This window comes from Piliocolobus tephrosceles, chromosome 6 (genome assembly GCF_002776525.5).
Source record: "Piliocolobus tephrosceles isolate RC106 chromosome 6, ASM277652v3, whole genome shotgun sequence".
NCBI lineage: Eukaryota > Metazoa > Chordata > Mammalia > Primates > Cercopithecidae > Piliocolobus > Piliocolobus tephrosceles.
This window is the reverse complement of record NC_045439.1, coordinates 98,523,019-98,549,587: the sequence shown is the minus strand read 5'-3', so window position 1 is coordinate 98,549,587 and position 26,569 is coordinate 98,523,019. Positions and strand designations below refer to the sequence as shown.

The window sequence follows — 26,569 nt, the reverse complement described above, 5'->3', positions numbered from 1 at the left end:
TTTATTTTGAGATGCATTCTTGCTGTGTTGCCAGGCCGGAGTGCAGTGGTGTGATCTCGGTTCACCACAACCTCCATCTCCTGGGTTCAAGCGATTCTGCTGCCTCAGCCTCCCGAGTAGCTGGGACTACAGGTGTGCGCCATCACGCCTAGCTAATTTTTGCATTTTTAGTAGAGACGGGGTTTCACCATGTTGGCCAGGATGGTTTCAATCTCTTGACCTTGTGATCTGCCCATCTTGGCCTCCCAAATTGCTGGGATTCCAGGCATGATCCACCGTGCTTGGCTGGATTTCTTTTCTTAAAAAATTGAGTTTATTGTTTTAAAACTGTAATTTATGGACTTACAAGGATTTTTCCACTTCTTTTGCAACCTTGTTAAATCCCTCCTCCCCTTAATTCTTGAACAGGTAGTGTCCCTCTTGTCCTCATAGCCCTAGGAGGGTCCTGAACCATCTTTGGTTCAGAGGTTCCCTTCCCCTCTCTCTTTGCCCACAGGAGGTTGGAGCAGAACTTTTTCAACTGCAGCTGTGACATCCGCTGGATGCAGCTGTGGCAGGAGCAGGGGGATGCCAAGCTCAACAACCAGAACCTCTACTGCATCAACGCTGATGGCTCCCAGCTTCCTCTCTTCCGCATGAACATCAGTCAGTGTGGTGAGTGAGTGGCCGCCCGGCCCAGCTGGCTCCAGGGAGGCATCCCTCAGACACCAGAGATGGTGGTGGACGTTACCTTGGGATGCCAGAGCCTTCCTTTCGAAATGCCCTCCCAGCCTTGAACTCTGCAGTTGTGTGCAGATCTCCTCACTAACCATTCCCCTTCTTGGTCATTCCTGTCCCTTTGTGCACGAGCCATAGGAAGACTGGTTTCAGGAATGCAGACAGGAGTTAAATGTGCTCCTTCTCATCATACCAGATTCCCTTTCTCTCTGTGAGTTACCTGTCAACCAAACCTGAAGGAGTGTATCTCAAAGTGTGGTCTCTGGACTCCCTGTGGCAGCAGCTTCTAAGGAGTTTCTAGAAAAGCAGATTTCTGGGTCCAGCCACAGACTTTGAGAATGTCTGGGGATGGGTCCCAGAAATCTGAATTTTAAGCAAGTTCCCCAATGGGAGACTGAAACACTACTATTTAGATAACCAGAACCCAAAGTGTAATGATGCCATTGAGCTTAATTGCCAGAAATGCATTCCTTGAGCACTGCCCCCACCTCTCCACCTCCCGCTGCAATGTGGGAGACTACAGCTGCACAGTCTTCAATTCTGAGTTCTGATGTCTACTGGGGAGGTGATGGAAAGCGTCTTGGATTTGTGGGTCTTCCAAGAACCCAAGCAAATGGTGTTAGAGTCATTATTGAGCAAGGCAAGAAGTGCCACCATCAGGCCCATGGACAGAGCTTCCTTTGGGTAGTAAGTGTTTGCCTGTCTTTTCACCCACTTTGTCTGGCTCCCAGACCTTCCTGAGATCAGCGTGAGCCACGTCAACCTGACCGTACGAGAGGGTGACAATGCTGTCATCACTTGCAATGGCTCTGGATCACCCCTTCCTGATGTGGACTGGATAGTCACTGGGCTGCAGTCCATCAACACTCACCAGGTAGGCATCCTGGGCTTGAGCCCCATCAGGAGGTTAGAGAGTAATCACATTGTAGTCTTGAAGAAGAGGGAAAATTTGTGGTCTTGTTACTGTAGGAAAAAACACACAGACTTGGGTTATATGCAGCTGCAATATTTTCTAGCCATTCTGCTCTACACATGCTACTCAACTTCTCTGTAACTTAGTTTTTGCTTCTATAAAATGGGCATAGTATTGAACTACCATTCACCTCATAGGGTTAATATGAGGATGGCCTGAACCGTTGCCTATGAGGAGCCTGGCATTTGGTAGGTGTGCTTTCACACAAATATCTCCTTCACCTTCTGCTCAGCTTTCCTTTTGATTCCTAAAGGTATTTGGGGATTAGGTAGCAGAGCCATCTTTGTAGAAGCTGTTTGATTGTTACCTTTTTATTGGGGTTTTCAGACCAATCTGAACTGGACCAATGTTCATGCCATCAACCTGACGCTGGTGAATGTGACGAGTGAGGACAATGGCTTCACCCTGACATGCATTGCAGAGAATGTGGTGGGCATGAGCAATGCCAGTGTTGCCCTCACTGTCTACTGTAAGTGCATATTATTGTGGGGGATGGCTGTGTTTGAGAAGGAACTGGCATAGGAGGCTGGAGAGGGGCCAAGGTGTTTCCAGGACTGAACTAGAGCAGTGAGCTGGTCTACCAGTGGGGAACAGAAGGACTCTTGTAGCGCAGGACTGAGAAGTAAGTCCTTCGATTAAAAACTCCAGAAGGAGCACCCTTGTCCCTCAGAAGATGGTGTGGCTCCAACTCAACTACATCTTCAGGACACTTCTAAGTTGGCCTATTCTGCCTTTTATTAAACCCCTAAGAGGTCCCAAGAGGGAGCCCTCCAGCTAAGGTGGATCTAGGAAGCTTGGATGAAGACAGACATTTCTTCCCCTCTGCTGGGATTGTGGTGGGACTTCTGCTTCCCTCAGCCTTTTCAGAGTGGGTAGGGAAGAACTGGGATTCCCATTTTAGTTGCTGGAAGGCTACTGCGGGTGGTGGTGGACTCTGTGTCCTGGATTTCAGCTGGCTTCTCCCTTGACAGATCCCCCACGCGTGGTGAGCCTGGAGGAGCCTGAGCTGCGCCTGGAACATTGCATCGAGTTTGTGGTGCGTGGCAACCCACCACCAACACTGCACTGGCTGCACAATGGGCAACCTCTGCGGGAGTCCAAGATCATCCATGTGGAATACTACCAGGAGGGAGAGATTTCTGAGGGCTGCCTGCTCTTCAACAAGCCCACCCACTACAACAATGGCAACTATACCCTCATTGCCAAAAACCCACTGGGTACAGCCAACCAGACCATCAATGGCCACTTCCTCAAGGAGCCCTTTCCAGGTGAGGGCAGCGTAGCTGGCTCAGAGGTGTATGGATTCTTTCTACAAGCTTAGGAGGTGGGGCATGGTAGCTTGAGAGGAGAAGCAACATCAGTACTCATACTGTTATCATGGGCAACAAAACACACACTGGAACACGTGCAACCACCAGCTACATCTGGTGGAAACAAGGATAGAGTCTCGATTGTCCAATAGCTGTCATAGTAAAAACCAAGACTCCTTAGAAATAACAGTTGTGCATGTTAGGGCATACTGTATGATAGTTCTACTAAAGCAGAGATAGTAATGGTAGAGAATTCTGACCCAGCCCTTTACTTGTGGGGAGACTCTGAGCCTGATAGTTTGCTTTTCTAAGCCTCAATTTCCTCTTCTATGAAATAGTCATGATTACACTGCTCCTGTGACTTTTAAATGAGTCAAGGTATATAAAGCACGTCACAGGGTTTGATACCTGATGATGGTTCCGTGACTTTCCATTGAAAAGGACTTGAGAGTGTGTCCAGTTTAACCCTCCATTTAACAGATGAATGAACTGAGCCTTATTCTACTTGCTGATCTGTGGCAAGGTTTGACTTGGATCTAGGCCCCGAGGTCTGTGGCTTCATTCCTCTCTTGTTCCATGGTGAGCTACTGTGGGTCATACCTGATGCCCTCAGTGTATAATAGTGCTAATCAAGTGGACCAGGAAAAATTATTGAAATTGCTGAAGAATTTTGCTTGATTTGATTTTGGGAGTTGATTCTATCTTTTTGTGTCTGGGGTAAGATGCTTTAACTATCTTCCTGAAGTTGGAGGAGATAAAAACACCAAAAGAGTTTAGTGAAAGTGATTGTAGCATCTTTTTGTGGGTTCCGCAATTGGTAAGTTTTGTCCGTGAAGCCATGGGTCTTTGCTGAGCTTGGTGCTTTGTTTTGGGAAGTGACTAGGAGATCTAGGAATCAGGAGTTCCAATGGGATACAGTGTAAAAACTGATATGACACATACACACATGCACATGCACGCTCACACATGTGCACAAAGGGAAGAGGCAGCAAGAGCTAGCAGTAGGCAGCATCTGTTTTTATGAAGTCAGCTTCACAGTCTACAAATTACCAGGGTGTGGCAGCTCCAGGAGGCCTTATTTATTTCAGTGCAAGGGAACTCGTACTAGAGGCCCCAAGAGTGAAGTCGGAGAAATGTGGCTGCATGTAAAACTAAATTCTTGCCATTGAGGTCCCAGGGACGATGGAGCCGTCTTTTCAGAGGCGGTTGAGAATGTGCAGATATTTGAAGCCCTGGAAATCCCACGTGGTCTGAAACTTCCATCATCCCCAGTATGCTCAGTGAAAGCCCCCATGACACTTCCCCTCCTGGGTCACACTGGGCTCTCTTTCAGCAGGTAGATGAGTCCTGGCCTGCACTGTTGAAGCAGAGACTTTTAAAGCAGACATACTTTGCTCTTATGGTCTACAAGGGCAGGCTAGGTCTTCTTGACATAAAAGACTGAAACTTTGCCCTGCCTATGGCCTGATGAAAGAATAAAATCTGTTTTTAAAGAGGAAAGTCTATACATTGGTGAGAGAAAGTCTTGATTGGTGAGGAAATGAAGCACCCTGAAGCAATGCTTCTGTTTCCAAAGAGAAGCTTCTGGGGCCCAGAGAGGGGGGAACCCTAGAATGCTCAGGAGGGAGGAGAAGCCACTTCTGGGTTCCTTCTTCCAGGGGTGTCCTGAGAGTTGTGAGGTAGCAGCAGCTGTTGGATTATGTGGTGGACACAGCTTCTCTGTTCTCTCCTTTATCTCAAGAGGAAGCAATTCTTTGCATCCTCTCAGCCATCAGAGGTATCTCAGAAATACCTCCTCTGCCCCCATGAGATGCAGCAGCCCCTTCTGTTAGTCTCTGGATACCCTTGTCACCATAGTAAGTTATCAGTGCACCTCAGGCCAGTGGTTCTCAAAAGTGACCTTTGGTCCGTGGACCAGCCCCATCCACATCACCTGAGAATGTGTTAAAACTTAAGTTCTTAAGCGCCACTCACATCTACTGAATCAGAGATTCCAGGGTGGGGTCTAGCAGCTATGTTTTAACAAGCCCCCAGGTGACTCCAGTACTCCCTCCTTTGCAATCTACTACCGTGGAATTGGGTGGGAATCTGGCCCCAGGGGGACGGAGGGAGGATAGAGTCACAGAGAAACTCAAAGAGAAAGCATCTCACCTGAGCTCATTTCCTCAGACCCATCTCCAACCTGCTAGGGCCACCCCGTGGGAAGGTTTGTTTGTTTTATGAGTCTAGGTCAAAGGAATCAATGGGTGATGAAAAGGCAGTGACAGGGAAAAGATGGGCCAGTCATGCCAAGTGACAAGATGCTTAAACGTTCAGGAGAGCTAATTATCTGGGGGTGCAGGCAGAGATGCGTGATAACCCTCTAAACCGAATTCACCCCAGCTAAGCCTAGATGCAAAGATGGTCTGTGATTCTTGTTCTTCTCTTTTGATGTGAGAGTGTGGAAACATCATGACTATCGTGTGTGTTTCTCTTTTGCTTCCAGGCAGCTAAGCATGGAGGCTAAGAGCAGGCACTCTGAAATCAGACAGACTTAGGTGCAGATCCCATCTGCAGCCCCTCCCAAATAGCCCTCCCATCTGGTGGCCTGGGCTCCTAGCATGGGGCTTAGTGCAAGGTCAGTACTAGGTGAAGGACGATCACTTCTCTGTGCCTCTACTTCTGTATCTGTGAAATGGGAATGATAATATCTCTTGTCTAAGTTACCATGAGGCTTAAAGGAAGTCATGCCTGCCAAGTGCTTAGCAGTGCATCTGGACAGAGAAAAGGGTTACTAGCTGTGGGCCATTGTTAAGATTCTTAGGATGTAGAGTTGAGATGAATTCAAGAGTTCTAGAACCAGTAGTCATTCTTTGGTCAAGCTAGTAAGTCCTAACAGATAATCTTAAGGTAGTCTAGGCTAGTGGTGATGGAACCACATTGCCAGGGCTCTAATTCTCACTCAATCACTTGTCAGCTCCGTGATGTCAGGCAAATTGCTTCACCTTCCTGCTTTTACCTTTAAGGTTGTGGTGAAGATTAATTTACAGAAGGGGCCCTTCTTGAAGAGTTATGGTCTGGGACTGTAGGAGACATGTGTATTCCCTTCATGGCACAGCCCCAGTTCACGTTCAGATTGTTCCTTGGTGTGCTGGACAAGTGCTCCTCCCAGCCTGCTGGTGTAGCTAGAGGTGAGGACCAGTCCTGGGTACCATCCTCTTCCAGGCTGAATGCCTGAACCCTCCCGTAGGTTAGAGAGGAGTCAGGATGTCTCCTTCTTCCAAAGCTCATGTGCTTTTTGGATGTATAAATGCTTCCAGGCTCTGGCAAAGTCCTTAAACATTCATAGGCTGATTTGGAGATAACAGGGTTCACAGCAAACAGGGTTGACCAAAACATTTGGCTAACATGAGAATATTCTCTAATAAATGGGAGCCTCATGAGACATATGCAAATCAATGTAAACTGCGAATTGACCTGGCCCCTCTCTTCTCTCAGGCTCTGAAACCCAGGCTAGAGTTTCCATTTCCTCCATCCTCCCCCTGCCCCAGACAGGCATCTGGTCACCTGCCATTGAGAAGAGGGTGTTGGCATGAAGGGTATGGCCAGGAATGTGAAGATAGCTCTGTGGCTATCCCCCAAAACAATACAGAACAGACAACAAACAAGCAATCAAACTGCGTTTACCATAAGTAAGACTTTGTTTGAAGGATTCCTTCACAGAAACTATCCTATTCCCCACAGGTAGTTAGAGAATATCTGCTGGTTCATACTTAATAGAGCTAAGACTGTGAGGGCCCACAATGAGTGAATGAATGAGTGAATGAATGAATGAATATACTCTTACTTTTCAGGCCATGGTGGGCTGAGTCAGGAGGCTGTGTAGTATGATATAGTGCATTCCAAAGGGAACAGCAGCATCAGCATCTCCTGAAAACTTGTTAGAAATGCAAAATCTTGATACTTACCCCATGTCTACTGAATTAGAAACTCTAAGGTGAGGACTAGTAATCTGTGTTTCTTTTTAATTTTTAAAGATTTTTAACTTTTCATTTTGAAATAGTTTGGAATTCATATTTTAAAAAGTTACAAAATCATACAAGGCACTTCCTTCCACCCTTTGTCCAGCTTCCCCAGATGTTAACATTTTACCTAATCATGATGCAATGATCGAAACCAGGATATTAACATTGGTCCATCACTATTATCTAGTGTACAGATGTGAATTACATTTTATCAATTGTCCCATTGATACTTTTTCCTTGTCTAGGATCCAATTCAGAATTACACACTGCATTGAGCTCCTGTGTCATCTCACTCTCTTTAAATCTGGGACAGTTCCCCAGTCTTTGTCTTTCATGATCTTGGAACTTTCCAAGAATACTAGTTTTTTTTTTGTAGACTGTCTTTCCATTTGGAAGTTTATGATTTTTTTCCCTAATGATTAAATTCTAGCTATGCATCTTTGGCAGGAACTCTGCAGAAGTGATGCTCTGCCCTCTCAGTGCATCGTTTCGGGGGTGTGTGATGTCGATAGGTTTTGGTACTGGGAGTGTTAACTTTATCGCTTGGTCAAGGCAGTGTCTGCCAGTTTCCTCTGCTGCAAACAGACAATTTTCCCCTTTGTAAGTCATCAGTATAATATTTTTAAACTACATAAATAGCTTGTTTCTCATCCTTCTTTCACACTCTAATTTTAACATTCATTGATGATTCCTGCCTGAAACAATTATTACTGTAGTATTTGTGAAATGGTGATTTTTCTATTTCTATCATTCCTTCTACATTTAAAAATCAGAATTCTCCTGTAAGGAAGAGTGTTTCATTCTTCCACCTTTTATGTATTGAATTGTTTATTTGTATCAGTATGGACTCATGGATATTCATGTTGTTCTATGGTTGGTAATTCATGTATTCGTTTGCTAAGAATGCCACAGCAGTGAAATACCATAGATTGGGTGACTTAAACAACACACATTTATTTCCTCACAATTCTGGAGGCTGGAAGTCTGAGACAAAGGTGCTGGCAGGGATGGTTTCTCCTGAGGCCTGTCTCCTTGGCTTGTAGATGGCAGTCCTCTTTGTGTTGTCATGTGATTTTTTCCCTCTGTGCATGTGTGTTTACGTTCAAATTTCCTCTTATAAGAATATCAACCATATTTGATTAGGACTCACCCTAATGGCCTTATTTTAACTTTAATACATCTTTAAAGACCTTTTCTCCAGATACAGTCACATTCTGAAGTACTAGGGGTTACAGTTTCCATATATGGATTTTGGGACAACATAATCCTAATCCATAACAATCCAGGACTATCATCATTTTGTTGCTTAAATGATCCTACATTAGGCCATTGAGATTCCCTGTACATTGGTTCCTGTGCCCTGTCTCCAGGCTTCCATTAATCTCTGAGCACTTTCTTACTTTTTTAGTATTGCAATCCATTCCAGGCACATGTTGTTCTTTCCCTGGTCCAGCCCTGAAATCACCCATTTCTCCAAGGAATCCTCACTCCTTTTATTGGATGTTGGTAGCAATCACCCTCTGGTTGCTTCTGCTGTGTGCTAAAGTTTGAGCATCTCTGGTAGAGTGGGCAAGAGCCTGGACTGAGATTTGAATTCAGCTCTAATTTCTTCTTAAATGAGTCACATCGAATTAGTTACTTAATCTGTATGAGACTGTTTTCTTATCTGTTAAGTGAGGATAATGCTACCACCTCTTAGAATGGTAATAAGGATTGAGTGATGTGTTACATGAAGCATTTAGCACTGTCCCTGGCTCATCAATGTGCAGTAAGGATTAGCTTTCATTATTAGGTGAGTTATTTCTAGAGACCAAAGATCAAATAGCACATTACCATCTGCAGGATGGGCAGATTCTAGAGGGATTCTCAAGAACTTCTCAAAGACCTACTAGAATCAACTCTGCATATTACTTTGAAGAATTTTATCTTGAGATCATACGTGACATTTTTAAGGAATGTCTAGGGGAGCCACCCTGTAGCCCCATCCCCAGCACTTTGTGTCTTTAAGGAAGCAGAGCTGTGAATAAGACAGAGGGTCTGGTTTTAATTTCCTATCTCATAATGAAACTGGTTTGGTTTCTCGTTCCTAGGTGGGCCACCTCCCTTGACACCAGGAACTTTATCTCTCACTCCTTCTCCTTTTGGAGGACTACCCCCTAAAGTGGTAGTGTAGCATGGGGAGACAGGTGATGTGCCATGGATTTTAGTTTGTCAGTTGCCATGGGAACAGGGAATCATGGTGAATGGGAGAGATCATAGCTATTAGGATCATGTAGTGTGTCTGTTCGGGTTTTTATTAAATTTGTTAATTATCTCTTTGTCCTTTTTTTGCAGAGAGCACGGATAACTTTATCTTGTGTAAGTCTGCTTTACCTGTTGCTTTGAAACTGATTTATTCTGATACTATCGGTAACTATTGAATTCAAATAGCCCTCTCTCCTATTCCACATCATCCCTGGCCCATGGCAGCTGAGGGCATCTGAGTGAACTGTGAAAGGGAACTGAGGGGTAGCAATACTTTTTGGGCAGTTCCAAGCCCACTTTTCTTGGGTAATCACTCTGTGGTTCACTTTCCCCCAGGGAGTTTTCCTAACATTGACAATGTTGTGAATCTCTTTACCTGGATAAAGAGGGGCTGTGTGAGGATGGACATGGGTTTCATGTGCCTCAATAGACCCCTATTGATCATCTTAGTTGTTCTTGCAGAGAGAATATGGAACCTATAAACCTGCTAGTGTTTCTCACCTGCTTCAAGAGCCTGAGCATTTGGCCAGGACTCGCCTCATGAGAGCTTGACTTACAAGGTTTCCTGATAGGCTCAGGTGTCCTCAAAAGGAGTTATTGAGGCTCAGTTTATAAGTGATTTGGGGCTAGGGCTAGATAATCCTAAAAGAATTTGGGGTTTTGTTTATGGACTGTGGGGAAACCTGTATTTGTTCCTTTTTCTTTTCTTTTTTTCTCCATGGGAGGTGGGAATAACAGCAGCAACTGCTGCCATTTCTGCCCTGTGTCTGGCTTGAGATAGTAGATGCTGTTTAGAAACACCCTTGGCTTTTTGGTACTGATGTCAGTATCATCTGTGATTTCTTTAGTTGTCCTCAGCCTTAGAGGACTTGTAATCTTGCAGATTATCCCTTCAGAGAATTTTGAATTGGGGCCATTTCTTGTCAAGGAGGTGATTCTAGATGGTGGAGTAGGGGGGAAAATTGATACTTGGCTTCCCATCTTGGCCTTGCTGGGTAAAGGTGGTGTTTCCCTGTCAGATGGTTCTATTTTTTTAACTTAAGCTGCCATTGTGTTCTGAAATCAGTGTTAGGAGAATGGATAGTGGGCTGTTTGATGGATTCCCAGGCCTCCTGGATCTCACTGAGGAGTAAAGAAGGAAAGAGGGAGGGCACAGGAGAGACAGGGAAAGGAAAAGGAATGCCTGTGGCAAGGAGTAGCAGAATGTCAGCAACAGCTGCCACCATCAGTAACATTTGCCTAATCCAGACCCTGGCCAGGATCCCAAACCATGTTTCTTTTTTCTATTCTATAGCTCATGGCCCAAGTTGCCCAGGTTATGTTATTTTCTTTGGGGTGGGGGTAGGGAATGGGACTGAATGTCCTTTATTCCTATGGAACCTGTGCTTGAAGTGTAACACCAGCCAGATGGTCAGATAGGAACCTGGGCTCTGGGGGCAGGGCAGGGGGTGGGGGTGGTCCTGCAAAGCCTGGGGAAGGCAGGCTGCAAGAGCCTGGCTTTCAGAGGATATTCTCCAGGGGGAAGTCTCAAGGGGGCTTGAGAGTTGGGCAGGGACTGTGGCTGAGCCTCCCCAGCCAGGAAGCTAACTGTCCTCCTCCTTTTTGTGTTTGATTTTCAGTTGATGAAGTGAGCCCCACACCTCCTATCACTGTGACCCACAAACCAGAAGAAGACACTTTTGGGGTGAGTCACTTCTTGGTCAAGAGGAGTGTGTTAACTGACATAGTCATTTTAAGATGTCATTTGTGTTGCTAACTTTTCCAAATATTATCTTACTTGAAACTTTGAAAAAAAAAGTAATGAATTGAACTGCATTCAGGCAGCTTAAACCTTCCTTGTTGGATGGAAATAGTTCATTGTTTGAGGAAGTCTTTGAGGATCTGCTCCAAGCCCTAGGGTTCAGAAAATCCCCAGTCTGTTAGGAGCCCAGTGGGGCCTGATTTGCAGGGGCTGCTAACTGTACAAGTCTACTACAAAAGGCCAGGTTGCTCAGGGCATCTTCTTGGGTGGGTTTTCAAGCGCCCACTTCTACTATTTCAGAGCCTAAGATTACTCTGGGGAGGAGGAGAAAGGATTCTTTTTAGAGTCCAGATCTTTTCGACTTTCTTGGATAAGAATATTATATAAGGAATTTTAACTGAAGATGCAGAATTCACTTGCTAATTAAAATAAAATTAGAAGCCTCTCTAGGCTTGTTTTTGCATCTGGTAGCATGGCCCCAGGTGAGAAGGGGCTCAGAACGTCGAATCATGGAACTTTCTCTAATCAAATTGGGTAATTTATGTAGCTTTAAATGTTCTTAGGGTCTCATGGATTTCTTCTTCTAAAGACCTTACTCAGTATTGCAATTCTGAGAAGGCTACACTTACTATGGCAGTAGGACGGTTCTTATCTGGGCACACACATTATTTTCAAGGAACTTGGGTTTTCCATGATTGTTGCTGACTGTGTTTCTGGTTCCTCATAGGTATCCATAGCAGTTGGACTTGCTGCTTTTGCCTGTGTCCTGTTAGTGGTTCTCTTCATCATGATCAACAAGTATGGTCGAAGGTCCAAATTTGGAATGAAGGGTAAGGTGGGAGTTTCATTTTCAAGGGTGTCATGGGGGGAAACATTATTGCTTTTGATCAAAAGATACTGTTTTAATCTCCTGTTGCTCTCTGAGAGGGCCTCTGGTCATGGGGTCTAAGTGGTACTGGTGGAAACTCCTATTTGTCCCTTGTTCTTGGTAATTATGGATTGAAGGCAGTGTTGGGATCTGTGGGAACCAAACTGTGGATCCACATGGTTTCGCTTTGACTGCTGATAAACATTGCTTAGATGGGCTTATGCAATGAGGATAATCTGGAAAGGAAGTTGGATTTCAGGGCAAATGAAGAGGGACTTTGGTTTATTTTCATTATTGGTGAGTAAATGGATTCCTAGTTTGAGGACATGGTTTTCCTATTGTTTTTGAAGTTGTGTTGGGAAGGCATCAGCACAGCAAGATGTAGGGTAGACTCCGGCATTGAAAATCTGCCCATGCAATGGGATCTCAGCACGTAGCTCTACACAGAGTCCCAGAGTGGATGCCAAGAGCAACATGATTTCTAAATCTGCTGGCTGTCTTCCATGACATACAGTGCTCCACTCCACTGTGGCGGGGTGGGGTGGTGGGATGTGGCTCTTTGCCAAAGCTCTGGTAAGGGGACTGGCATGAAAGGGGTTAACATGGTGAATTAGCATCCACCTGCCTGGTCTCAGAGATGGATGTGACCAAATGGCTCAAAAGAGGCTGGGTACCAGTTCCAAAACAGAAACTTGAATTTCAAGATATACTCCCAGCTGGGTTTCCATGTATGGTGATGTTGGATGGGGGTGGGGAGGGAGGGACGATAAGAGGTTTGACAAGCTATCAGGTTGCTGAGCAAGGAATCCGGTTGGTGTTATCTGGTGAGACTATGGGATGTATAGAGCGATGAATTTCTAGGGGTTCTCTGCATGAGCTTGTGTCTGTGGTGGGGGACCTTGGGCTCAGGGACTGAAGAAGAGTACATGAATGGCATTCATAGGGATGGTGATCCCCTGAGTTGTATGCACATGTTGGAATGTTTGCGCATGAAACCAAACTAGTCCGTAGCTTTCACTATATTCTCAGAAGGCTCTGTAACTCCTTGAAAATTCAGAACACTGATATATAGGGAAATACCCAGAGAGGATTAGAAGGGTAGAAAACCCTGTAGTCCCAGCTACTCAGGAGGCTGAGGTGGGGAGATTGAGCACAGGAGGTCAAGCCTGCAGTGAGCTGTGATCGCACCACTGCATTCTGGCCTGGGCAACAAAGCAAGACCCTATCTCAAAAACAAACAAACAACAAACAAAAAATGGATACAGGTTGCCCTGTTTCCAGAAGGTTTCTGCCTTTGCACTCTCTGCTCTTGATGAACCTGATCAAGTCACAGCAAAGCAAGCTAGTTTTTCTTAAGTCATCTGAGATATTTTGACTAAGAGAAAGACATGTTCAGGCAAATTATAAAGATGGGATGGAAGTTTGTCTGGAAGCCAGATGATTTAAACAAAATCAGACCACTTTTAGGCACCTAGATTGGAGATGTCTTATCTGCAAACAGATAAGACACATGCCAAACAGGGCTTTCTAGGTCTAGAAGATGAGACGACCACTGAGTGAGCGCACAGCTTTCAATCTTTGGATAATCCTTGGGCTCCCGGTTTTGAGGACTGGCACTATTATTGCCTATGCAAAGTTTTCCTACCATGCAGGGAGCTTTTCTAGCTCTTCCTCTTTCCACCTGAGAAAACATCGGGGCCTTGACCAAAGAGAAGAATGGGGGCATTATTGCTCTTTCCCTGAGGAGGCGCACCACCAGCTGAGATCCTGCAACATGCTTGGCAGTGCTGTGAGAGCAGATTTTTCCTATTAATTGTCATCCTGTTTCTGGAACAGCATGTCCCCATGTCGGATGGATTAGGCAGCACCCAGGGTGGTGCCTCCCCTCAGCTGTCCTCAGAGCTTCTCCCAGCCCCTGCTCCCCTCTCCCAGGCAGAGCTTCCTTTCTTGGCCCTGGTTGGGTCAGGAGAACATGTCCACGTAGGTAGAAGTGAAATATCCTCTACTGTAAAGTCAGGCAACTTAAAGAAGTTATACTGGAGTTATAGTCAAGATGAGATGGTGTATCTAAGACTCACCTTGTTTAGAATTAAGTCTGAATCTCTTTGATCTTTATGAATGCAGATTATATTTAGGTCTCACTTTAGGATAAATAAGTGCAAACCAAAAATAAAATTCTAAACCCCCCAACCATCTGAATGCATCCCTCTTCTCAACAAGGGCATCCCAAAGTTAACCTGAAAAACTAGTTCAGGCCATGATGGGAAGGAGGGAGCCATACAGGCCTCATTATACCCTCCTTCTTTTTGGAATTACTGATAGAATAGACTCTTAAAGTCTGATGAGAAACATTTGCAATCTATTCTCTCTGAAGCCTGCTATCTGGAGGCTTCATCTGCATCATAAAACCTTGGTCTGTATAACCTCTTATTAAGCCTTCCTATTGAAAATAACTCTTTCAACCAACTGCCCGTCAGAAAATCTTTGAATATGCCTATGACTTGGAAGCCCCTGCTTCCAGTTGTCCTGCCTTTCTGGTCTGAACTAATTTACATCTTACATGTATTGATAGATGCCTTACTTCTCCCTAAACTGTATAAAACCAAGTTGTGGCCCAGCCACATTGGGCACATGTTCTTAGGATCTCCTGAGGGCTGTGTCGCAGGCCATTGGTCACTCATATTTGGCTCAGAACAAATCTCTTCAAATATTTTACTGAGTCTGACTATATTCTTTGACTAAATGCCTCAAGCTGCATTAACTTTGATCTTTTATTGCCAGCGAGCGTCACAGTCTTGGATAAAGAGTGATGACATGGGTACCAGAAGTTCCCCACCTTTGACTTAGGGAAACCCTCGTCTCTTCATATCCAACCCAGTCTCAGTTTTGAATTTTCAAATCTGGATGAGAATCTGTGATACCACTTAATTGCTCATTGGCTTCAGCAAAGTTACTTACTTTCTCAGTGCCTCTGTTTCCTCAACTTCAGAATGGTAATAATATTACCTGCATCACTGGGTTGCTGTGAGTGTTGAGATCTATGTGTAACTGGCATACAAAAAGGCTCCATGGGAACCGTTTCTCCCTTCTTTATGTATAAATCTTTATAGGCTTCTTTTATTGCCTTCCAACGGCTGCCCATCCAACACTGAATCATGCCCTCTTTTGTCCTGCACAATATTTAGTAAAATGCCTTTATTATACACTAATTCCAGTATATCATCAGTTCTTTGCTGATAGACCATGTGTCTGTCCTACTTGACCAGTAGCTACTTATGGCAGAAACCACAGATCATTCAGCCTGAAAACACCATACAACGTTTGTCAATTGCTTGTTGAACTTAGAAATGAATGACTTTAATTTTAATTATAAAAAAGTACAGCTTGTAAGTTAACAATGGGCTAGTTAGAGTTAGTTGGGAGATCTGAGATGTCTGGGCAGTGGGAAGTAGAGTAATAATAATAGGGAAAACTCATAAACAATTCCCCCGTCCACATCTGAGGGCCAGGTGTGTCGATAGGGAGGGCCTACTAATAGGAACTTTACTTCCTTCTGAGAAATAAATATAGAAAAACACAAAGATTAATATAACAAACACCCATATTCCGTCCACCCAGAATAAATGACTTACTGTTTTGTCTTATGTTTGCATCTACTGCTGCAGTTGTGGAAGATATAAAATATGACTAAAACTAAAACCCATTTAGTCACCCCCACTGGTCTTATTCCCATCCCTGTCTCCATAGGCAGCTGCTAGCCTGAGTTCAGCATCCTCCAGTTCACTTGCTGAGGCCTCTTTCTCTGTATCTCTGTCTCTGCGTGTCCCTGTAGCCTGTCTCTCTCCTCATGGCTGTCTCCCAGATACACTCACACCTCCCAGCCTGCCAAATTAGCAACCACCTCTACTACATGAAAGATGAGTGGCTAAGGCTGATAAACAGTTCATTTTCATACTTCTACCTATATGTGTATGTACACATATATGCATATGTCTCTGTATATCCATATGTAGACACACACACGTGCATATATATCAATACACTTACAAAATGCATCACTCTGTGTGTATTTTAATTTATATTCATGCTTATACTCTGAGTAACTTGCATCTTGCTTTATTTCCTTATCATACGTTCGACATCTCTCTCTGTCGGTATGTGTAGGAATTCCAATAGGAGCCCATTTTATGGGAGATGAATATATTAACGAGATCTCATGGAAACAGACTGAACATGCTTTGTCTCAGAGCCCTCCAACTGCCATGGTGTTGATCAAAATTTTGGCTTGGGGAGGGGGTCACCTTAAGACACAAGCCTATTTTCTTTTGGAATCACAGAGGTTTTAAGGTGGCGCTAAGTGTACAGTAGGGGTTTCTTTTTGCTGTTGATAAAGTCTAATGCCTCAGAGTGGCAGGGGTGATTTGTGGAGTACTTGGCATGTCCTGGGCATGGCCCTATCAGCCAGCTCTCCTGACAGGGCAGGACCCTGAAAGTCCCCGCTGTTCTAAGCGTTAACTCTTTGATTGTCAGATCATGGGGTGGCCAGGGTGGTTGGGAGGTGGGTACTTGTAGGGTTCAGAGCAGGGGCTATTTACTGCAGCTACAGAAACATATAAAAATATTTCAGCATTTTAACAACTAACTAGAGTGTACCCTTGCATCCTGGGCCTGGAAATGAGATGGTTCAGAATTTAGGCCAAATTCATTCTCATAAAATATTGTTAAATTAGGCATTAAAAGATCATGACGATGATATGGCTGGGCTCTCCTGTATCCGTATTTCCAGGTGAAGAAACCGAGGCCCAGAAAGGAAGTGACTTGCTTTGATTCGGCTGAGTTTTAGCTACACCCACTTTCCACAGCAACACAGATGCCCTAACTCCTTTGTCTTGGCTGCCGCACTGCCCACATCTACAGTGCACCATCATCATTTCATGTGGTCATTAGAACAATAACCAGGCAGTAGGTGTTAGCGTGTCTGAACAATAATAAAACATGTCCTGTAGTTTTCATATAAGGTATCATAATTATTTAATAGAAAAAGAAGCAAGTGTATGGATCTTTTGCAGCCTGTAAAATATATATATATACACACATTATTTGGCCTCTTTTCCTCTTGACCACCTCATAAGTATCTTTAAATACTTCTAGATCAGAGATACTGTGAGAATTACTTCATACTTCTTGGCTTCCTCTTACTCCCATGGAGAAAATGGAATAATGGTTTATCAGAGTTGAAACAGACCTTAGGCTTATTAGGCTAATGTGCCCATTGTACAGCTAAGGACACTGAGACCCAGAGAGATGCAGTGATGTGCCAGAGCACACAGCTAGGGAGAACCTCCTGGTGCTGCTATTCCACATAGTTGGTTTGTATAGAGGACCTGGGAGGGTCAGGGAAGTGAAGCTGGATTATGAATACGTCAGCTCAATCCCTCCAAGGCTCTGTTTAATTAGCTTTGAATGCTGTTCCACTTAAATGGGGCTTTCAAAAATTCTCTTATTAATCCACTTTTTCCAACCTGGGGCACTCCTGGCCTTGGGGAAAGATAGGAGCTGATGGAGGAGTAGGCTCTAAGAACTTCATTTCTTTTCAGACATGCTAGAGACTGCACGCGTGGCAGGGCAGTGGAAGCAGGAAGACCGGGAAGGAAGGGCATCAAGAACTGCTGCTTGGGCTTCCGGCAATGCTTTAAGTGCCTCATCAGCAACCTCTTGCCTTTCTTCCTAATGGCTGGATGTATGCTGGTGCCTCTGATGGGCCTGTGGATGAGCACTTGCAGGACTGTTCCATTGTAAATTAGCGTTAGTTAATAGGTACTTAAAATAAAGTGGTTGCCTATTTGATTATGATTGGGGGTTATTAACATTTTTTTCCATAAACAGATGGTAACTGTCCTCTGAGTGGATTGTAGAATCCTGCCAGAGTCTTGATTTGGAGGGACTGGCTCCTGCCAAAAGATCTCAGGGGCTGCTGCCTCATTGAATGATCTTGTTATCCTTCTGGTTTCACCGCTTGGTTAAGGGAATGATCAGAGTTGGGAAGAAGTCATTTCTATCTTCTCTCCTAACCTTGGGGCATTGGATTGAGCAGAGTTTCTTCCAAGTGGATGGAGGTAGGGGTGGGAGGGATCTTGGACTCCTGAGATTTAGGTTGGCATTTCTTTCTCAACTGGGATAGAGTGTCTCTGTGTCTCAAGCCATGTGTGCAGAGCAGGGGAATTGGTACCAGAAGTGTGGTGTGTGATAGGAGACATCTGAGGTGACTGAAAGGGGGCTTGGACCATGGATGAAAGCATTATTGGTATTGTTGAGTAAAATAGTTTCCTTCGCCATGCACACTACACTTTTTTGAGTACCTTTAGCAGGGTGTTGGAAACCAAGAGCAGTGCAAGGCAGAAATGAAACTGGGTAAAGGAATTGGGTTTCCTGGCTTTCCAAGATATGTCCGTTCTTTCTTCCTCCTTGTTTTCTTCCTTCTTGACTTCTTTTTCTATTTCCTCCTCTGAATTGACATGTGGAAGGGAGGAGCGTACCTTTGGCCTTTGCCATGATCCTGTACTTGGGACTCCTGGTGTAAGATGACTCTTTTAACATAACGTTGAGAGTGGTTTCTGGCTTCTTTTCTGTGTTGTGATCCCAGGGTCCTCGTATTCTCCTAACAAATGTTTGCATGCCCTCCCTGTCTTTTCTGACATTTGACAGACCTTCCAACCACCCCCCTCCCTCAGACATGCCTAGTATTTGACCGATTCTAAATTAAAGAGGTTAAGTTTATAGCTGATCCACAGGCAGGACATAAGTTTATAGAAGCCAGGGGTCTTCTGCTTCTCCTTCTCTGCTTTGAACTTCATTGAGAGGCTCTGACTGCAGACAAAGTCCCACCCCACTTGATGACTGAGTTCTAGAATGTGGTTCTTGGAGCTTTGAGAAGGCTGGAAAGCCATGTGTGTTTTTCTGGCATGCTTTTGCTGCCCTGTCCTTTTTGGGAGCTTTGCAGGTGTGCAGTGAATCATCATAGAAGTCGCTACATGGTCACCATTGGTCGTGTGGAGGCTGAACTGCTCCGATTCTCCTGTCCTTATACCTTTCTCTGAAGACTCCAGGGAACCAACTGTTCTCTTGCGTCAATTCTCTGATTCAAAGAGAATTCCCTTGAAATAGAGACTGATGCAAAATATTTTTCCTTTGTGGCTACCTGCTAGCTGGCTCTTCTTGGCAGGCCTCTCTATCCTGTTCAGCAGGGCCAAGGATGACTACTATACTTGGCTCTATAGTCAAAGTGATGGCATCTCAGATTCATTTAGTTTTGGCAGTAGAACACAGTGCTTACTAGCTTGTGTTGTTGCAACTGGCTCCCACAGGGTTAAGAGCCCTGTGATACCTTACCCAGTTTAGAAGTTCTTCACCTTTTGTCCCTTGCTACTCATGTTGACAGGTGAGAGTCACATGCCTTACACCCTACTGTGGATGTCACCAGGCTTTCCCAAATGTGCTGGCTTTCACAGTAATTTTACACCTTAGAAAATTATCACAGAAGATGAGTTAGTAAATGAGATTTTAAAAGCTAAGAATAAAAGTAAATTCAAACTGATTTTTGGCTCTTAAAAAGTCACAAACTTTAGTAATTTATTTTTCATCAAAAATCATGGTGACATACTTCCTCACTGATCCAGTTATTCTACGGTATCACGGTACAGGATGGAAAACCAAGAGGTGCTGGGGCTGCCAGCTTTGACTTTCTCGCATCCTTCTTTGCTCCAAATGTTTTTTACCCCCTGCAAAGTCAGACTGCACAAAGTGCTCCAACAGACCCCCTCCTCTCTTCTCATGGCACATTCTGTCTCTCTCTGCATATTCTCCTCTGGGTCTTGGAAGCTTTCACTTGCACAGAAGAGGCATGATGATAGGCTTTGGCTAATGAAAAACTGTCATGTGGCTGCAGTACCCAAGACCCGTGTTTATGCAGCTCATTCTCCTGTGAACTCTGCAGAAGGCTTTAGGATGGCCAAAGAGCAGCCCTGGAAACCAAAGACAGCAAAACAGAGAGATCAAAACAACTGCTAACCGGAAAACACGTTTTTGGACTAGGGAAGAAAAATCACATGCTGAAAACAGCAGCTACCAAGCCAATGGCTGCAAATCCCCAGCCCCAGCTCCTTGTCACCCACTGCCCTTTGTGCTGTGGTTCCTCACGGAGGATAAGCTGGGCAGGGGAGAAGAGAGGAGTGCACAGCAGGTGGAGGAATAGCATCCTTCAGCCAGCTGTGCTTCCAGCAAGCAGGTGTGTCTGCCACCTGTTCCAGGCCCAGAACTTCCAGGGAAGGAAGCAGAAGCCTGAGGTTGGTCTATCTCTGGCCCTTGCACTCAGAAGTGTTAATAACACTCCCTGTCTCTCTTCCTCACTACCCTAGCATACTTAGAGAGGGACCAAGCAAGTTACTCTGGTGCCTGCCTCTTTATTCTTTTCTCTTGGATCAACTCTGTTACCACAAGCCAGAGGGGAACGTGCTGCTGGCTTCCTCTCTAACGGGATTGGGTACCTAATTTGTGTGACCCAGTGAAAAATGTTCAAAAAAGATTAGAATTTCCAGACAGCCACAGCACAGCATTAAATCCCAAGCTAAGGTTCTTTTGAGCATGGAGCCAGGTCACAGGTCCACGAAGCCAGCTCTACTTCCTGAATACAAAATCCATCATGGCTTCAGATCCTAGCTCCTTTGTCTGTCCTGAATGGTGACGAAACAGGTATTTCTGTACTTCGTTTTAGAGAGAAACTGGGATTTGGGCTAGAGGCAAGAATATCAGTTGGTTTTTCACTTCTAATCATAGTAGGGGAAGAGAGTGACAGGTATCAAACATTCATTGAGCACCTACTGTGTGCCAGACATCTAATATATCTTCAAATATAGAGTCTTCATAGGTGGCTATTATTCCCACTTTAAAGATGAGAAAGCTGCTCAGAATGGTTAAATTGCTCAAGATCATGTACCTGGTAAGTATCAAAACTAGGTTTTAAATGAGTTTACTCTAAATTGTTGGTTCTCAATGTTAGCTGCACATTCTAAACACCTGATAGGATTATATAACTTCCCAAACCTGGGCCACATTCCAGGTCACTTAAATCAGGGGTGGGTGTTCTTTTTTAGTTCCTCTCGTGATTTCTATGTGCAGCTAAGGTTGAGGAACGATAGTCTCAATCCAATAGACATCGGCATATTTCACTGATTCTCCAGGTCATTTTTGTAGTCTGCAGACCAGCTCATCTGATAATGCTGGGAGCTTGTTCAATGTGCAATTGCCTAGGGTTTACCCCATACCCACTGATTCAGACTTGGGGTGATGTGGGGGACAAGTAATTTCTCTGGGTGATCCTGAATGATTGCTGGGGTTTAGGAACCACCATCCTATACCTGTAGAGAGACAATGGCTGATAACATGAACAGTACTTCTCAAACTTTGCAAGTGAATATTGGAAGATTCTGGGGATCTTGTTAAAATGCGATTTCTGGTTCAGTAGGTCTGGGGAAGACTGAGAGTCAGCATTTGTTACAAGGTTCCAGACAATGCTGCTCTATGGACTATGCTTTAAGTAATAAGGGGTTAAGCTATTGGTAAACACTTCAGGCCTGTGACCTGGGAACTTAGATCACCTCTCTGCTTTTTGTTTTTTTCTGAGTGCCAGTTGCAAAATGAGCCTGTCTCGAAGATCTATCAACTGGGATTTTGTGACTATGAGATTACAAACTATAACTGCCAGTTTTTTTTTTTTTTTTTTTTTTTTTAATTTTTGTATTTTTAGTAGAGATGGGGTTTCACCATGTTGGCCAGGCTGGTCTCAAACTCCTGACCTCAGATGATCTGCCCACCTCAGCCTCCCAAAGTTCTGGGATTACAGATGTGAGCCACCACTTCCGGCCTCTATAACCACTACTTGTAAGGCTCTTCAGTTCTGTCCTCTTTGGGTAAATATGCCTCTCTTCTTTCCTAAAACTGTTTCTGTAGTGGCTTCCTTGGTTTGAAACCAAACTGTCACTTCTTTCTACACCAGGGAAAGGTCTGCTGCCACAGTTGATTTCACTAAACTGTCAGGTCAATCAACACTGATGTCCCCACTAAAGGAATGGGGACAGAAACTCAGAGAGGCTACCAGGCAGTGGGCAGCCAGCATTCCCAGCTCAGAGCTCCTTGAGCTGCTGGGACAGTCATTCCTCTCTTTCTCTAGAAACTTTTTTATCCTATTTGCTCTCCCTCCCACCTCTGATCTGGAATGAAATGTTGGGGGCTATAGAAAACTGGAAAAGCTTGTGCTGGCAGGTCCCGGAGCAGCTCAGAGTGGGTCTGTCAGCCGGTGGAGGAAGCCTCATGGGTTAAGTTATTGGGCTGCCCAGGCTGCCCGCCGGCCTCAGAGACACTGCCCTGGGTGGTGGCTGGAATCCCATTCTTCCCAGTCTTGCTGCTCTGGCGGTTGGTATTCACACTGGAAACCTGCCCTGCCCTTCAATTTACTGCGGAATAAGAGTTGCATAGTTGGCAGAAGACCAGAGCAGTTTCCAGGACTGATAAGCCCTGGAAATGCCAAGCCTCTCTACCTGACAGGCATCTTGAATTCAAAGGGGCTTCTGTGCTGGAGCAGCCCTGCAAACCTGTTCCCAGGCAGGGGCAGAAGAATGCCAGCGTCTGTCTATCTGCCAGCAGGCCTTGACATGAAGCCCCAAGGAGGGCGTCCGGGTGGTTCCAGGAACTGCCTTTCAAAAGTGAATCCTTCCAAATAAATGGAGTTCAGTGGGTTGGCCTTGGACCAGTTGAAGGGGGTGCAGAGGGGCACCCTGTTGTTGGCCTGGGCTCTAGGGGAAGCAGGCAGGATTTGAGTACTGTTATGAGCCACTATGTGTGAAAATGGCTCCCACAGCACCAGCCTCCTGCTTCATGCCTGCTTTGCAAGGGGCATGCCAGCCCGACGGGGCTGTGTGTGGTGCTTGTTGCCTTTTGAGGAGAAGTGCTATCAGAAATCAGGGGCCATCTAAGAGCTTGGGAAAATGGACACTAATGTTTGCTGTTGCCCAGTGTGTAGAATGGGGTAGCCTTTCTGGAAAATGGCTTGACAATATTTATTAAAAACCTAAAATCATGAAAGCCCATGTCCTACTGACTCCACTTCTGAGAATTTAACCTAAGGTAATACTCACAAATGACTATCCATATTTGTGGATATGGGTATCTATCCCAGTGTGACTTACAGAGTAAACTTTTTTTTTTAAGAAAATTTTTTCTCTTATTTATTTATTTTATTACACTTTAAGTTCTAGGGTACATGTGCACAATGTGCAGGTTTGTTACATATGTATACATGTGCCATGTTGGTGTGCTGCACCCATTAACTCGTCATTCACATTAGGTATATCTCCTAATGCTATCCCTCCTGCCTCCCCGCACCCCACGGCAGGCCCCAGTGTGTGATGTTCCCCTTCCTGTGTCCAAGTGTTTTCATTGTTCAATTCCAACCTATGAGTGAGAACATGCGGTGTTTGGTTTTTTGTCCTTGCGATAGTTTGCTGAGAATGATGGTTTCCAGCTTCATCCATGTCCCTACAAAGGACATGAACTCATCTTTTTATGGCTGCATAGTATTCCATGGTGTATATGTGCCACATTTTCTTAATCCAGTCTATCATTGATGGACATTTGGATTGGTTCCAAGTCTTTGCTACTGTGAATAGTGCCACAACAAACATACGTGTGCATGTGTCTTTATAGCAGCATGATTTATAATCCTTTGGGTATATACCCAGTAATGGGATGGCTGAGTCAAATGGTATTTCTAGTTCTAGATCCTTGAGGAATCGCCACACTGTCTTCCACAATGGTTGAACTAGTTTACAGTCCCACCAACAGTGTAAAAGTGTCCCTATTTCTCCACATCCTCTCCAGCACCTGTTGCTTCCTGACTTTTTAATGATCACCATTCTAACTGGCATGAGATGGTATCTCATTGTGGTTTTGATTTGCATTTCTCTGATGCCCAGTGATGATGAACATTTTTTCATGTGTCTGTTGGCTGCATAAATGTCTTTTTTTGAGAAGTGTCTGTTCATATTTCATATCCTTCACCCACTTTTTGATGGGGTTGTTTTTTTCTTATAAGTTTTTTGAATTCTTTGTAGATTCTGGATATTAGCCCTTTGTCGGATGGGTAGATTGTAAAAATTTTCTCCCATTCTGTAGGTTGCCTGTTCACTCTGATGGTAGTTTCTTTTGCTGTGCAGAGCTCTTTAGTTTAATTAGATCCCATTTGTCAATTTTGGCTTTTGTTGCCATTGCTTTTGGTGTTTTAGACATGAAGTCCTTGCCCATGCCTATGTCCTGAATGGTATTGTCTAGGTTTTCTTCTAGGGTTTTTATGGTTTTAGGTCTAACATTTAGCTCTCTAATCCATCTTGAATTAATTTTTGTATAAGGTGTAAGGAAGGGATCCAGTTTCAGCTTTCTACATAAATAAAGAATTACTTAGAGATCTAACAATAAATGACTAATTAAGTGTTAATACATTATGGTCCATATATATGATACTATACAATGCAGACCTTAAAAATGACAACTTTTAAAAGTAGATATTTAATGTTTCTGAAAGGACACACATGCAAATGGTAAGAAAACCTAATAGTGTAAAAGATAATGTTGTAAAAACGTGAGTTTCAGTCCCTCCCTAATTTCCTGCCACTGGGATAACCATTACTTAGAGGTTCTTGCATATCCTTTCAGAGATAGTAAAGGCTTATAAAAGGATATGTTTCCCTGTTGCCTTTGCACAAATGCAAGCTTGTATTCACATTATTCTGTGCCATATTATTTCTGCTAACAAACTGTCTTTGAGATGATTTAGTATCAGTTCCTAGAGATCTACTGCATTCTATTTTGATAGTTGCTTACCAAGAATATTTTAGCAATATGTATTGACATGTGAACATGTTTACAATATATTTCCAAGTGAGAAAAGACTCCAAGCAATTTCTCTAATGCCATTTTTTGTTTTTGTAAAATAAAGAGAAAATATTTTTATATACATACCTAGGAAAAATACTGGGATCATATAGAATTATAAGTCAGAATGTAAACAGTAGTTATCTTTGGGTGGTGGGATTTGGGATGCTTTTTTATTTCATCTTTTGTGATGTCTTCTGAGTTTTCTATATTGAAACTTAAAAACAAAACAAAGCAGATGTGAGACCTATGAGGACAGTGGAGCTGTTCCTCCCTCAGTGGACCCCGAGGCTGACTCATTCCCTCACCCAGGATCCATCTGCCCATTTGTGGTGAAAGCCATGGCACTGGTGTCACTTAGGATTGCTGACTGCACAGAGCAGGATTCCCATAATGTTGCCTCATGCCATGTGCTTGATAGTCATTGATGGTGGTGTGTGTGGGGGGGTGGTCGGGGGGGAGTGCTGATGAAAATGCAGATTCCCGAACCACATCTACTGAATCTCATACCTTGATAGTTGGCCCTGGGAATTTACATTCTTAAAAAACAGGTTAAATGGCCATACTGCCATTAAAGTTTGAGAAATAATTGTGTAGATCAGGAATTTGCCAACTGTTTCATAAAAGAGCAGAGAGTAAATATTTTAGACTTTGCTGGCCATATGTTTTCTGTTGCAATCACTCAAGGCTGCTGTTGTAGCATGAAAACAATCATAGACAATATGTAAATGAATGAGCATGGTTGTGTTCCAATAAAACTTTATTTATAAAAAACAGGTGCCAGGCCAGATTTGGCCTGCAGGCCATAGTTTCAGACCCCATAGTTTCATGTTACCCTTAAAAAAAGTTAGACCAGGTGTGGTAGCTCACGCCTATAATCCCAGCACTTTGGGAGGCTGAGGGAGGTGGATCACCTGAGGTCAAGAGTTTGAGACCAGCCTGACCAACATGGCGAAACCCCATCTCTACTAAAAATACAAAAATTAGCTGGGTGTGGTGGTGTGTGCCTTTAATCCCAGCTGCTCAACTGGGTGTGCCTTTAATCCTAGCTACTCAGGAGGCTGAGGCAGGAGAATCACTTGAACCCAGGAGGCAGAGGTTGCAGTGAGCCGAGATCGTGCCACTGCACTCCGGCCTGGGCAATGCAGTGAGACTCTGTCTCAAAAAACAAAAAAAAATTGATCAGCAGGTGGGGGAGTCTACCAAGAGCTCCTTCTATTTGAAGAAGCAGGTCATAATATTAATAGCTACAATTAATTAAGTGATTATTTTATGTCTGGCAGTTTTCAGACACAACCTACACCTTAGTACAGCCCTGCATAGTAGCTATACCAACAAGGCCATTGAAAGAACAAAGTGATTAGCCCAAGCTTACAAGATCAGTAATGGCTGGGTTGGCCTGAATGTAGACTTGGGGAGGAAAGTGGTAATGCCACAGTCTATTATTCTCTGTTCTTTGGGAAATAATGATTTCAAAATCTCTTCCCAGGGCATTGGGCACACAGGTCCCTCTAAGTCCCCAGCCTAAGGAGGAATAACCACAGCCACACACTTGGTGGTGGTATAGATCCTGGGGTAATTCTGTACCTCCCAGATGCCTTGACTGATTGGGGTCCTGAGTAGTGGGGGTCTTCCAGGTGCATTGGACAATGCTCAGTCTGAGGTGGCTCAGTTCACTTTCTTGAAGGGGAGGAGAGTGCTGTTGCTATAGAAATAGCTCGGGCCACTGTG

General features: G+C 44.2%; 1 protein-coding gene across 11 annotated transcripts in view; it reads left to right on the top strand.

Annotated features, from left to right (window-relative positions):
* Positions 1-26,569, top strand: part of NTRK3 (neurotrophic receptor tyrosine kinase 3) — a 390,942-nt gene that overhangs the window by 123,786 nt on the left and 240,587 nt on the right. For 8 of the 11 annotated variants that reach the window (XM_026448340.1, XM_026448338.1, XM_026448336.1 and 5 more), the window contains 7 exons: positions 497-654; positions 1,449-1,591; positions 2,018-2,159; positions 2,662-2,958; positions 9,339-9,362; positions 10,868-10,932; positions 11,717-11,819. In XM_026448340.1, the coding sequence (XP_026304125.1) occupies positions 497-654; positions 1,449-1,591; positions 2,018-2,159; positions 2,662-2,958; positions 9,339-9,362; positions 10,868-10,932; positions 11,717-11,819 (932 nt within the window). The remainder of the gene's footprint in view (positions 1-496; positions 655-1,448; positions 1,592-2,017; positions 2,160-2,661; positions 2,959-9,338; positions 9,363-10,867; positions 10,933-11,716; positions 11,820-26,569) is intronic. The other 3 variants (XM_026448342.1, XM_026448341.1, XM_031935801.1) reach the window with 1 other exon arrangement.